This window comes from Arvicanthis niloticus, chromosome 1 (genome assembly GCF_011762505.2).
Source record: "Arvicanthis niloticus isolate mArvNil1 chromosome 1, mArvNil1.pat.X, whole genome shotgun sequence".
In the NCBI taxonomy this organism is placed as follows: domain Eukaryota; kingdom Metazoa; phylum Chordata; class Mammalia; order Rodentia; family Muridae; genus Arvicanthis; species Arvicanthis niloticus.
In genome coordinates, this window is record NC_047658.1 from 100,639,612 (window position 1) to 100,652,645 (window position 13,034).

General features: G+C 44.8%; 2 protein-coding genes across 5 annotated transcripts in view; one reads left to right on the top strand and one right to left on the bottom strand.

Moving 5' to 3' along the window:
• The window catches only part of Dhx32 (DEAH-box helicase 32 (putative)), a 70,269-nt gene that overhangs the window by 47,453 nt on the left and 9,782 nt on the right, over nt 1-13,034 (bottom strand). Inside the window, exon 1 of one of the 4 annotated variants that reach the window (XM_034495229.1) lies at nt 8,284-8,506. The exons of 2 other annotated variants lie outside the window; for them this stretch is intronic. The gene's annotated coding sequence lies outside the window, so the exon portion shown is untranslated. Of the gene's footprint in view, nt 1-7,979; nt 8,004-8,283; nt 8,507-13,034 lie in introns of those variants that run through there. One more of the 4 variants, XM_076912202.1, reaches the window with a different exon arrangement.
• Nucleotides 8,521-13,034, top strand: part of Fank1 (fibronectin type III and ankyrin repeat domains 1) — a 104,612-nt gene continuing 100,098 nt past the window's right edge. Inside the window, exon 1 of the mRNA XM_034495249.2 lies at nt 8,521-8,640. Coding sequence (XP_034351140.1) covers nt 8,628-8,640 — 13 coding nt within the window. The 5' untranslated portion in view covers nt 8,521-8,627. The remainder of the gene's footprint in view (nt 8,641-13,034) is intronic.

Sequence of the window (13,034 nt, forward strand, 5' to 3'; positions counted from 1 at the left end):
ACCACTCTTTGTTCTCTGTAACTAAAGCACTGTTTTCCTAATAGCAGAAATCTCTGGATGCACAGCAGAGCTGGCTCAGTGGATAAGGAACCTGTTGCTCAAGCATGAGGACACGGGTTCGATTCCTTAGCCTCCAAGAAAAGCTAAGTGTGGAGGTGCATATCTGTAATCTCATTGGGGGAAGTGGGGCAAAGACAGGAGGATCCTACAGGTTTGCTGCCCTAGTCTGGGAAAATTGGTGAGCCCCAGGTGCAACTAGAAACCCTGTCCCCAAATACAAGGTGAAGTCACTAAGGAAAACACTTGACAATGACCTCTGGCCTCCTCACTCACACACCCATGTGCTCAGACACCTCTCCACATATACCACACACAGACACCAAACAGAGCACCTGCCATATTAGCACACAATGGTTTGGAATCTGAGCCACAGTGTTTCAGGCAGAGCTTGTTGGCACTGGATTTTCTGCTGGCACAAAATAAAGTATGTATGTTGTATGCTCAGGACCAAGGCTGTCCTGAAGCTGCACAACACAACATAGAAAAGCAATGCCAGAAACACCTAGATTCAGTTAGATTTTGAATTAATCTGTGGTCATATTTTTCTTGACTCTTTCAGTTACAAGAAGATGGGTTCTTAATAATAATCTTTGAAAGTTACTTTTTCATTCAAATGTTACATATTTCTACAAGATTCAGACCTGTTTTAAAAACAAGAACACTGACCTCTGTGACGCCACATGATGCTGGAGGAGTAACAGGTAGTATGCTGTCCTCTCATGGAAGCAGGAGCCTATGTGAGCAGGCTATAAAACCCCTGCAAACACCATGTGCTCGAAATGTGCCACCTCCCACGCTTACCCACTCCCTCTTGCTCTAGCTTAGATGTAGTTCCAGAGTTATCTTTGCAACTCCTAGAAAATAGATACAGGGCTGTGCGTGGGCAGTGTGATCAGTAAGGATTTGCTGAAGCAACAAGCAATATACTTACAACTCACAAAAGAGGAATGAAGACTGCAAGTGAGTGCTAGCAGCGGCTTTCAGGATAAAGGCCATCTATTTTTTAGAGCATGTGATCATGGGTCCAATATTTCATGGCAATTTTATGCAAAGTGCTGATGTATGGCAAGCTAAGAAGCTGGCACTAGAGTGTACATGAACTTTCTGCATCTCCCACTGTAACCTTGACAGAAGGGCTGGAGCCAGCACCTGTCTGCAGGCCACAGTGGGAGCATGGTTCCACACACCCCTGAAGTTGGACTAATGATGATGACGATGATAATTCTGCTGATTAGCGCTCACAGCATGCTTACTTTATGCCAGACGCTGATAAGCACTTAAGCACTTTATATGGATTATTTCGTTTAAACCCTTAAGAACCCCATGAGGGTTTACTTTATTAGTCCCATTTTTTTTCAAATGAGGAAATTTAAGCCTTCAGAGGTTTGGTTAATTTATCCAGCTTTTAGCATCTTGGCTGTGATACAGTGGGAGTCTGAAGTGAGGCAGTCTGGCCCCAGCTTGATCCTGGATAAGTGTATGGTGCCTGCTGAGCCATATAACCACTCCCCGGTCCAATTTCCTTACTGAACAGGAGGTTGGCTGGGTGCAGCGGCCCATGCCCTGACTTCCAGCACTCAGGAGGCAGAGGCAGGCAGATCCTTGTGAATCTGAGGCCAGCCTGGTCTAGGAGAGCCAGAACTACACAGTGAGACCCTGTCTCAAAAAACAGAAGAAAATAGGTTTCTATGCTATCAGTACAGGTGGAAGAAATACTTTACCCCATGGGAGATGTTCAGATAGTGTTTAAATGGGGGTGGGGAAAGATACTTTTGGCCAAGCCTGATTTCCTGAGAACAGAATGCTGAAAGTTGTCTTCTGACCTCCACAAATGCATGCTGTGTTATGCATACATACATGCATACACAAATATACACATATAATAAATGTAAATAAAATGATGTTTTTGAAGTAAAACAGGTACAGGTCTGTTTGCAAGTCTTGTATTTATGTATTTGAAAGGTATGGTTCTAACTGCCCTCATGGGGCTACATGGCAAATACTTAGCATATACTTTCTCGGCTACAGAAAGCTTCCAATGACACAAGGGGTCATATTCCTGAGGTTCTCAGAAAGCTGACTGTGGTGGCCCAGGCCTGTAACCCGAGTAGGCCCAAGTCTGAGGCAAGACCAGAAGTTCAAGACAGGGCTGGGCTGCATAGCAGGCTTGGTCTTTCTCTGCTTATGTTCTCATAGGCCCAGCCTTCTCCAACATACCAGCATGAATATGAATGCTCCTCACCATTTGAAACCCTTGTTCCAGGGGAATCCAACACCCTCCTCTGGGATTAGCACATGAGGGACCCAGATATGTACACAGGCAGACTATCCATAAAAATAAAATTTAAAAATAATGTGAACAATTCATCTGCTTTGGGAAAACCAGTCTGTACTGGGCATTGCTCTGTATCAAATGCAGCTTGAATCATCAATTGAACAATCAATAAAAAATTTACATTATTTATTTATTTTGTATGGGGGCATGAGGGCACTGGGGTGGAGATCAGGAGTCAGCTCTCTCTCTACCATGTGGGTTCTGGGGACTGGACTCAGTTTCATAGGCTTAGTGGCAGACACCCTTACCCACTAAGTCAGTAGTCCTCAACCTGTAGGTCACAACTTCTTTGGGGGGGGGGGGTCAAGTAACCCTTTCAAAGGGGTCACTTAAGACGATCAGAAAACACAGATATTTATATTAGGATTCATAACAGTAGCAAAATATAGTTATGAGATAGCCACAAAAATCATATTATGGTTGGGACACCAGAACATGAAGAACTGTAGGAAAGAGTCTCAGCATTAGGAAGGCTGAGGACCAAAAACCAAGGCACTAAGCCATTTCACTGGCCCTGTGATGAATTTTTAAAAATCATACATTATAATTTAAATATTTTTAGATTTAGACTTTTATTGGTTTGTTTGTTTGCTGTTGAGACAGGTCTTTCTAAATAATCTTGGCTGGCCTAGAACTTGATACATTAGCCTCAAACTCACAGAGATCTCCTGCTTCTGCCTCCCAAATGCTAGGATTAAAGGTGCCACAGTATACAGCCAGAGAGACTTCTTAATATTTATACACGGAACTCCTCACAATGAAGGGTGAGAGGAAAGGGTCTGGTTACAAATCCTCACAAACAGACTGCTAGGTGCTTTTCAATATTATTTTTTAATCAGTTTTGACTGTGTACTATTTTAAGGGCTCCTTAGAGCATGGTTAGCATAGCACACTAAAAGAACACTTGTTTGGCTTACTTCTCAGTGAACGGGTAGGACTCAGTTCAGTACAGCTGAGATCTAAGGAATGTACCACTTCCAGTCTCTCCAAGATATTATTTTACCTCTGAAATCTGCAAAATAAACTTCTAGCCATCTTATTAAACTTTTTATAAAAGTTCTTTGTTTACTCATTTGGAAGACTGAGCTTTACTACGTAGCCCAGGCTATCCTTTACCTCCTGCCCTAAGCACCTGAGTGCAGTGACTATAGCCATTTACCACCATGCTCTGGTGGTACCAGCCAGTACTTTACCCTAGTACCTACTTGAGGCATCATTAGACCAACTTCCTCATAAATTACTGTCCTAGATGGAGACCTTGAGCCCTACAAATACCAAGCAGCTTCCTTTTCTTGTTGACAATCTGTAGCCATTCTGCATTCATTTTTAAGAATGACTAGAAGCTGGTGGAGGTGCAGAGGGGTTGGGGGTCGGGTGGGAAAGCACTGGGATTTGAGGGAATGGCTAGACCTGCACTCCTAGGCCCTTCTCACAGTCCCAGCTTACTTTACTTCCCTGGCTTGTCCTTTCCTTTCCACTCCATTGCAAAATACATGTGTGCCAGACTCCTGAATCCCTTTTCTCACTAAAGTTCCTATGGAAAAAGTAGTCTCAAACACTTGGTGCAGTCTCCTGGCTTCCACACAGATTTCTTTGGGTGGCTGCAGACCCACATGTCTAGCTATTGCTTATGGGAGACACAACACTCATGCGCTCATATTTCAACCTGAACTTAGTGCACAGTCAAATTCGTTACAAAGCTTGCTCCCTTCTTTGGGTTCTAGACATCAACAAAGAGCAGGAGCCCACCTTCCCCCTCATGTCAGACATGAGAGTGGCCAGGCTTCTCCTTCACCCCATGTTACCAAGACCTCTGAGTTCTGCTCCTTCTGGTGGCTCTGCCTTCCCCTATGACAACAGTGGCTCCCTCATCCTGTGACATTGGCTCCACAATCACCAGCATCCACTCTTAGTGACCTTGTCTTCATACCTTAAACAAAGCCAAAAGCCCCTCCCATTTTAGTTTTCTGTCTCTAATTTTGACTTTTCATAATCTTTGATCCTTTCCGAAAATGATTACATCACTGACCCAAATTTTTATTCCCTTTAAAAAAAGACTCAGTCCCTGGGCTCTCTGTAATCTCATTGTCTAGCTTCAAGTCCATCTCTTCTGTGTATATGGCTGTACATGTTCAACCAGCATCGATTACTGCCCACACTTGCTTTCTGTTGCCTTTTGTCCACTGCCCAAGTAATCCTGTGATGGGGAAGCCCTCGTGCCCTCATGTCCACCCATCAGTAAGGGCATTTATGAGACAAGGACATTGGGGTAGCACATTAGGGTACACATTAATGTGTCCTACATTAGGATAGCACACTGTTACTGTTCAGTAATGTTTGCCCTTTCCATTTAAAACTCCAAAACTAAAGGCTGTTTTACAGCATGGAAGATACCAGTATCCATATTTATTAACACATTATTACTATTATTACTTGAAACAGGGTCTCAGGTAGCCTAGGCTGGCCTTGAACTCACTGTCAAGAATGGCGTTCAATTTCTAATCCTCTTCCTCTAACCCACCAGTGCTGGGGTTACCATGGTAGGACACTGAATTCAGTTTATACTTGCTGGGAACTGAACCCAGGGCTTGGTGTAGGCTAAGTAATCTACCAACCGAGTTATATCTCCAGTCCCTACAATTACACATAACTTATTCTGATTCGCACTAAACTATAAATGAGCTAACAGTAGCTCCTGGCTTTCCCAAAGAGGTGTGCCGGGAAATAAGGACTAATGAAGAGACTGGAAGCTGTCCTCTCCAGTACCATCCCATTCAAGCCAAAGCCCACCCCTTATTAAAGGGGCGGGTTTATATAACAGAAAACAAAAGCTTGATCAGAGGCTCAAGATCCAAAAACAAAACAAGAGATAACTATTACAGGAAAAGTGCAGCTTTAGAACTGAGTGCTCCATTGTAGAGTCCCTCTAGTGGAGAGAAACTTTGAGTGGGCATGAGGCTTCCTCTGGAAGATGTGCTTGGGAGGGAGAAGAAACAGCCAGATACTGCAGCCCTGTTACACTACACCATGGATGAGGAAAAGAGCAGAGAGGCACGCATTCAGGGGAGCCCAGTGGGTTGAGTATAGTTTGCAACAGGTTTGGGGAAAGCAGAAAAGCAGTTATGAAAACAAGGTTGTATTCTACCTTTGACTGAGCCCCTTAATGAATTCAGAAAGTAGCAGAGAGTTAAAAACAAAAAATTCCTCAAAGCAAAGAGGTTCTCCCAGTTATGATAGTGGGGGCAGGAGACAGAACCCACTTGTTCAAGTGACGTAATCCTGGCTGCCCTGTTTGCACCAAATAAAGCGAACCTCTAACTAAGTTGTCTTTAGTTTTCATTCTGAGAGTGGCCAGAGAGCTAAGAAAAAGAAAGGCTGCACTTTTCATGTCTTCCTGGCTACCTTGCTGCTCCCTGCTAAGGCTGCTCTCTTTGGTTTGCTACACATCAGCTAAGAAACAATGTCACAGCTCTGTGCACAAAGAAACGTGGAAACTTAAAAACAAAGCAACCCCTACCCCCACCCAGAGTGCCTCTTTGATTTTCCTTTGACCACCAATAACATACTGAACACAAAGGCCAAAGGAAATAGACATAAGAGCAGAAAGAACCCAAAGTGACAATAAAATTTTTATCCTTCATTTCCAACCCCCAGCCACGACAGTGTTCTGGCCATGAGCATCTTCTCTGAGGGTAAAACACATCCCTAAGCGGAAGTTCCCATGTACTGAGTAAGTACGCGGTGTTAGGTGCTAGACGGGAAATGTGATGAACACACCCCCTCCCTTGGACATTTTAGTGCCTTCCCCTCCCAACTCCCACCTCCTAGCCAGCTGTTTCTTTCAAAGGCAAGACACACCCTAAAGATCTTACTTACATAGTTAAAGAGGAGACATCCCCCAAAGATCTTGCTTTCACAGTTAACTGCCTTTATGCACTGAGACTTCCTCAATGTTCACTTCCAGGATTTGGTCTCTTCTAGACCATTACAAGGTTACTCAGTAATTCCTATTTCTACTTTTCCAATCTTAAAATCCATACGCAATCACTACACTAGTCTTTATTATCTTAGCATGCAGATTTGCCATTATTCTTTGAGGAAAAAAAAAAAGTACTCCTCTCCCCAGTAGCTAGGCTTCTGTTTTTTAGACAGTTTTTATCCCCCCCCCGCCCCCGTGTGTGTGTGTGTGTGTGTGTGTGTGTGTGTGTGATGCCAGGTTTGTTTGTGACACTTGCTGTTCCGTTCCATTATAACCATGTCTTCTTGCATGGGAAAGCTCGACTGTGATTTTTTTTTTTTTTTTTTAATGAGAGACAGTGTTTGGGAAATACAGAAGCACCCAGAGTCATACTCTGTCTTGTACAGGAACATTATGGGAAAGGCCTCACAATATATTTACTTCCAACCTGAACTTCTCTGGTACTTTAGCCTAGGAAGTTTGAGTTCTGCATAAATCACAGTGCTTGTCCACACCCATTTGTAAGTCTACTACTTGCTTTGACAATCACCCTCATAGAGAGGGAAGCCTAATTTGGCAGAATATAATAAACGTCCATTTCCATCACAGAATAGATACTTCTCGGATTCAACTAAGCTTTGAATGATTCCCTTGGGAAAGTAATTCTCCCCCGAGTCCTTGACAGCCACACAGTAGAAATCTCTCTACTGGCAAAGATGAGTTATCACTCATATGACCCCAATAGAGCTGGCTGGGCCTTCCATTTTTCTCTAGTCCTGTCTATGGTAGCAGTAGGGATTGATGGAGAGGCTTTAATCTCCAGACCTGAACGGTAAATCAATCCTACAATTTCCCCTTGTCCCTCTGCGCTTTCTCATTCCCTTCCTTATCTCTTCTCCATTTTTCTTCCTTCCATTTTTCCCCCTTTTCTCCTTAACCCACGACACTCTTTAGGGTGGTTTGAAAATTCTACAGCATACCAGATAAAAATCCATCGTGATTTTTTTTTCCCCTCACACCTTTCTTAAAGCAAAACCTGGACCAGGGTCTTTGAAACCAGTATCTTACACAATTTGGCTGCCTCCTCGGTGACTCCTCCCTCCCCCCAAAATCAACAGGAAAGCAGAGGTATTAACACACACACACACACACCCCAAACTAAACCAGTTACCAAGATCTCACACGGGGCCCACAGCCTGAAATATGATAGGTGACAGTGGGGATGACAGAGCAGGCCTAGGGGAGGACTGCACAGAATTTCAGGAGACAGACTTGGCCTACTACAGAGGCAGGAGCAGCTTTCATATGAACAGTCGCACCCTCACCTAGGCCAACGGAATCGGACACCCCACTCTGAAACATGTAGTGCAAAGGACGAGTCCTCCAGGAGGAACTGAGGGCACCCACACCCAGTGTCTTAGGGTCATGCTAGCCTTGACCTGGAGCAACATCCTGGTGCAGGGAACCCATCCTGGAAAAGTGCTAGAGCTGCCACGCGCAAAGACTGGATCTGGGACATGACTTGGGGGCAACATCCTGGAGCAATGCACCCTCACCCTGGAGAGAGGGTACTGGCAGGCAAAAGCTGGGTCCTCCAGCAGGAATAGGGTCTATCCTGACTCTCACCCGGGCATCTCCGGTGTCATCGGGGGTCTGACCCGAGCTGACGCCAGATGTAAGGGTAACCCTGACTCTTGTTGGGGTTCCGGCGGTGCAATGGCTGGGTCCTCTGGCAGGGTCTGTTCTGACTCTCACTTGGGCGTCTCGGGTCATCCTAGACTTAACCCACCAGGGTCCAGAAGATCTCAGTCCGGAGCTCCTGTTCTCCTTCCGGAGCTGGGGGCGCCCTCACCCTCAGCTGTGCCTGGTCGGGCGGGGCCCGCAACAGGTGCGCGGCCTCCTTGCTCCCCGCCGCCTGCCCTGCCGTTACCTGCAGCGGCGGCCGCCGAGGCCTTCACAGAGCCCGGGAGGGAGCTTCCCGAGCCCGGCCGACGTTCGCGTGGTCCCTGCAGAAGCTGACAGCGCCTTCCCGAGCTCGGGGCGCGGCTCTACTAAAACCGTGGCGCTCCCCGGTCCCGACCCCCTGCGCCACTCCCGCCCGTGCGCCGCTCTGCGTTTCCACGTCACTTTTTGGTCCCTCCCTCTCGCCGTCCGTCGGGCCCCGCCCGCCCGTCCCCGGTTGTCAGGGCAACCCGAGCGACGCCCGCCGAGGACGGGCGTTAGGAGGGCGGCGCCGCCAGGGCTGGGCCCGAGGGGCCCCGGGAGCAGCTGACCATGGAGCCCCACAGTAAGCGGCGGGCTAGGGACTGGGGTGCGAGCAGAGCCGAGTCAGCTGGGCCAGGTCTCGAACCTGCAGCTAGATGATCCGCAGATTCCACAGAGCACTGCTGACGCCCTCACTAGTAGTGGGCTCACTAATGGTGAATAGTGCTTCCTGTGCCTTAGTGAACCTGCAAGGAGCCTGGGCCTTGAATTTATGCGTTCTTGCCTCCCTTCGATCGTACCCCTAAAGTCTGTGGTATATATAATCCATGTGCTTCTGCCCAGCATAAGATACATGCGTCCTCCAAGCATAAGATACATAACAAACGTTTCTCATTCCTGTTTGTCTTTTAAATTTCCCTGTTCTTTGTTGCTTGGCTATGCGTGCGGGTACGCGTGTTCGTGCACACGTGTGCAGGTGTCATATAGGTACACCCGCAAGTGTGTACACGTTTGTGTGGAGGCCAGAGGGGCAAGCTCTGGTGTCATTTCTTACCATCTACCTTGGTTTTTAATTTTTATTTTATTTTAAGTTGTACAGGTGTTTTGCCTACATGTATGTCTGTGCACCATTCGCGTGCCTTGTGGCTCTACAGAGGCCAGAAGAGAGAACCAAATTCACTTGAACTAGAGTTTATAGCAGGTTGTAAGTAGGTGTGTGGGTGCTGGGTACTTTGGATACTTGAACCTTGTCTTCAGGCTCCCACCTTGGTTTTCAAGACAAGGTGTCTCACTGACCTAGAGCTCTAGTGAACTAGGCTAGGCAAACAGGCTAGTTAGAACCTCAGAGATGATCCTGTCTCCAGCTCCCTAGGTCTGGAAGTACAAACCGCAGCACCACACTTGATTATTTATGTAGGTTCTGGGCATCAAACTTGGCTCTCATACTTCCTGCAAGCATTGTTTGCAAGAAGTAATCTCATTAAATCCTGGTTTTGTTTGTAAAATACTCTTGAGTTTTGCTTGTCCCCTGCAGCCCAGGCTGACCTTGAGTTCATGGGAAGCTTCTTGACCTAGCCTCCCGAACCTGTGGCTCAGAATCTTCATGCCTCTGCATTCTGAAAGTGCCGAGCTTACAAAGTTGTTTTTCATTTTGTTTTGATTGAAACAGGGTCTCACTATCTCTCTGGTTAGCTTGGAACTCATTATATAGACCAGGCTGGCCTCAAATTCACAGGTCCACCTGCCTATGGTTCTGGAGTGCTAGGATTAAAGGCACGGGCTGCCATGAGGGGCTACAGACTTGTGTTTGATATATGGCTGAGGATGCCTGCTTTATAGTTGCTAGAAGTGAGAGGCCCTGAAACTCATCTGTCTGTTGGTTGTTTTTCTCAACCTTTCCAGGGACTTTGTCCTAGGCTTCCCTTTCCTCCTCCCCACCCAAACTATTTTATTGCCTCCTTTGTTCTTAAAACAAATACACTGTTTGACTTAGTGACTAGAAAGAGCTTAAACCTTGATAAGATTCAATTTGATACTAAAAAATAAATTGTCTTTCTGCATTATTTCAAAAATAAAACAGTTAAACCAAATCCCATATTCCTTAGGGGAAATTGGCACACACACACACACACACACACACACACACACACACACACACAATTTCATAATAACAAGGAAATGTTAAGGCTTTCTCCCTTTCTTTTAACTAACTTGCTGACTATAAAGCCTACAGTTTGGGAATTACAGTTGCTTGGCTTGGTAGGATTTTTAATACAACATCTGTCATTTGTGTTTAACACTCAAAGGATTGTACACTTTATCAAACCTGCTGGAAATAAATGAACATACAGCAATGCTAGTAGTTTAGTCTCGTTCCAAACTGATGCCAGGCTGTGTGATCTTTTCCTAGAGAAAGTATCTGAGTGTGTGTGGGGTTGTGTGTGTGTGTGTCCTCATATATCCCAGGCTGGTCTCATATTCACTATGTAACAAAGGATAACTTTGAAATTCTGATCCTTCAAAATGATGTGGTTATATTATAGGCCCTCCACAGCACCATGTGGTGCTAAAGATGGAATATTGATTTGATAGCTTGTTGACAAGCCCTCTACCAACATAGCTGCATCCTTAGCTGTGAAATAAATAACTTCTAGAGACAGCTTTATTTCTGTAAGTAAGCAGTACTGTTTAAAGGTGTACACTTCAACTGCAAACTCTGCAGCTCTTGATGCTTTTATCTGTTCTCTTTTCTGGTTCCTACTGTGTTGCAGCCCCCTTTAGGAACAACGGGTTAAACACACAGCACAGTGCCTCATGGGTCCTCCCAGAGACCCACTGGGGAATACTGAAACCTCCCACGGTCTGAAAGTAGGGAAGGAAAGAAAGACAGGCTTCCAAGAGAAAGCATGAAGTACTTGGCTTGCACAATAATTGTGGTTAAGAATGAGAAGACATGATTCTCATTAGATTTTCCTAATACATAGGCCCTAAACTTGGGGAAGAAGGGGTCTAGGAGCAGAGCAAAAAAGATTAAGCTGTAGACAACAAGAGGAGACAAAGTCATTTGGGCAGAGAGAAAACAGCTAGCCTGGAAAACTGAACAGGGGCAAGATCAGGAAGCAGAATAAGAAATGTTATCTGGGGAAGTGGGGTGGAGGTATCTTGTTAGTTAAAATGCTTGCCTTTTAAGCCTTATTCCCCAGAACCCACATAAATGCTGGGCGGGCATGGTGACTGGCCTGTAATCATCCTGAGAAAGCAGTGACCCCACAGCATGGTGACTAGCTGTTTGGGCAAGTTCTGGTTTGATTGAGATCCTCTGCCTCAGAGACTAAGAGAGAAGATGAAGATGATGTAAGAGGATTTACAACATCAACTTTGGGCATCCATGGGCACATGTACCCAGACAGCATGTGTGCTCACACATAAAATTATGCACACTCACATACATACCATACAAATAGACACATGAAAAAGTACTTTTTAAATCTGAGACAGGGTCTCACTATGTACACTTGGCTGGCTTGGAACTCACAGAGATCTATTTCTGCTTCCTAAGTGCTGGGACCAAAGATGTGTGCCACCATACCTGGTTAATACAGTTATTATATCCATGACTGCATTTCTGCTCTCTATCCCATTAGATTTAAAGTAGAAAATACATACCAAGTTACTTATGCCCATATAACAATAAAACTTATTCTTTTCATACATACTAAAATGTATTTGTATTAATTTTACATAATTCAGAAATCACCACCTTAGGAAATCTCTTGAAACCTAATAACCACCATTTTGGATAATTGCGTGTGAACTGTGGTCAGTTAATAATAAAAGGACAGTCTAATCTCTAAGGTCTCTTTCAGTGTCAGTTCTCATCCAAGATGGGAAAAAGTTGATTCTTTCAGAGGTAACAGAAGTATGACAGATGTGATACTAACTAGTGTTAACTATAAATAATTTCAGTCCTGGCATTAATAGTGTTATAGCAACATCAGGTTATTAGGCTGGGATTATGGAGCACATTTGAAGCCTGGTGTATACACTATTTCTTCTGCCACTGGGGGGTTTCAATAACACAGGAGTAGTAGTAGTTTTATGTAGCATTAGTAAGTTGATTAAGAGGAAAGATCCTTCTTAATTACTTTTAAGAATTAGTTGTATATCCAAGGGCAATGCTAAGGAACTACTAGAAATAACCAATAATTTCCACAGTCTTAGCTTCCTATTACTTTTAGTAATGACCCCTGTTAGTTGAGTCATTAAAATCTAATAACCACAAACCTCTCAGACCCCACAGCTGGCTTAAACTCTGGCACCAAGCAAAGGATGGCGGGGGCTTCCTCTGTGCTACAGAATAATAGCAAGGTAATGAGCCAAGAAATGATTCCCCCCAGGGAAAGGGCAACTAAAATCAGCTCATGACCTTGGCTGCTCTGGGTGGCTTAGAGTCTTGGCTTGCACATTTACCTCTAATTACTTTCTTTGTAAACTAACTATCAGGCAGATAACCTGTTTATAAGAATCACACGGAGAATGTGTGCCTTTTTAAAAAGTCATTTAAACTGGTTGTGGTGGTGCATGCTTTTGATCCCAGCACTGGGGAGTCAAGTTGATGTCGGTGAGTTCCAGGCCAGGCAAGGCTAGGTAGTGAGACCCTGTCCTAAAATAAACAAAACCAAAACTCATCTGATTCCAGAAGTACCACCCCTTCCCTAATATGTAATTCCAGGAGTGGATTTGGAAGTCTGTGGCATATTTACAACAAACAGACAAGCCAAGGAAACCAACAATCTAAAAATAACCTGTGCATAATTATCAGATACAAAACCTGAATTTGTTTATCAAATGGAGCAAGATAAGCCCCTCCCTCCAGATTCCACTCCCTACATACCTTGGGTCAATTACAAATACTGTGCTCTGAGTGAGTGTGTGTCAGGTGAATGACACTCAGGCTGTTTCATTTTCTTTTCATGT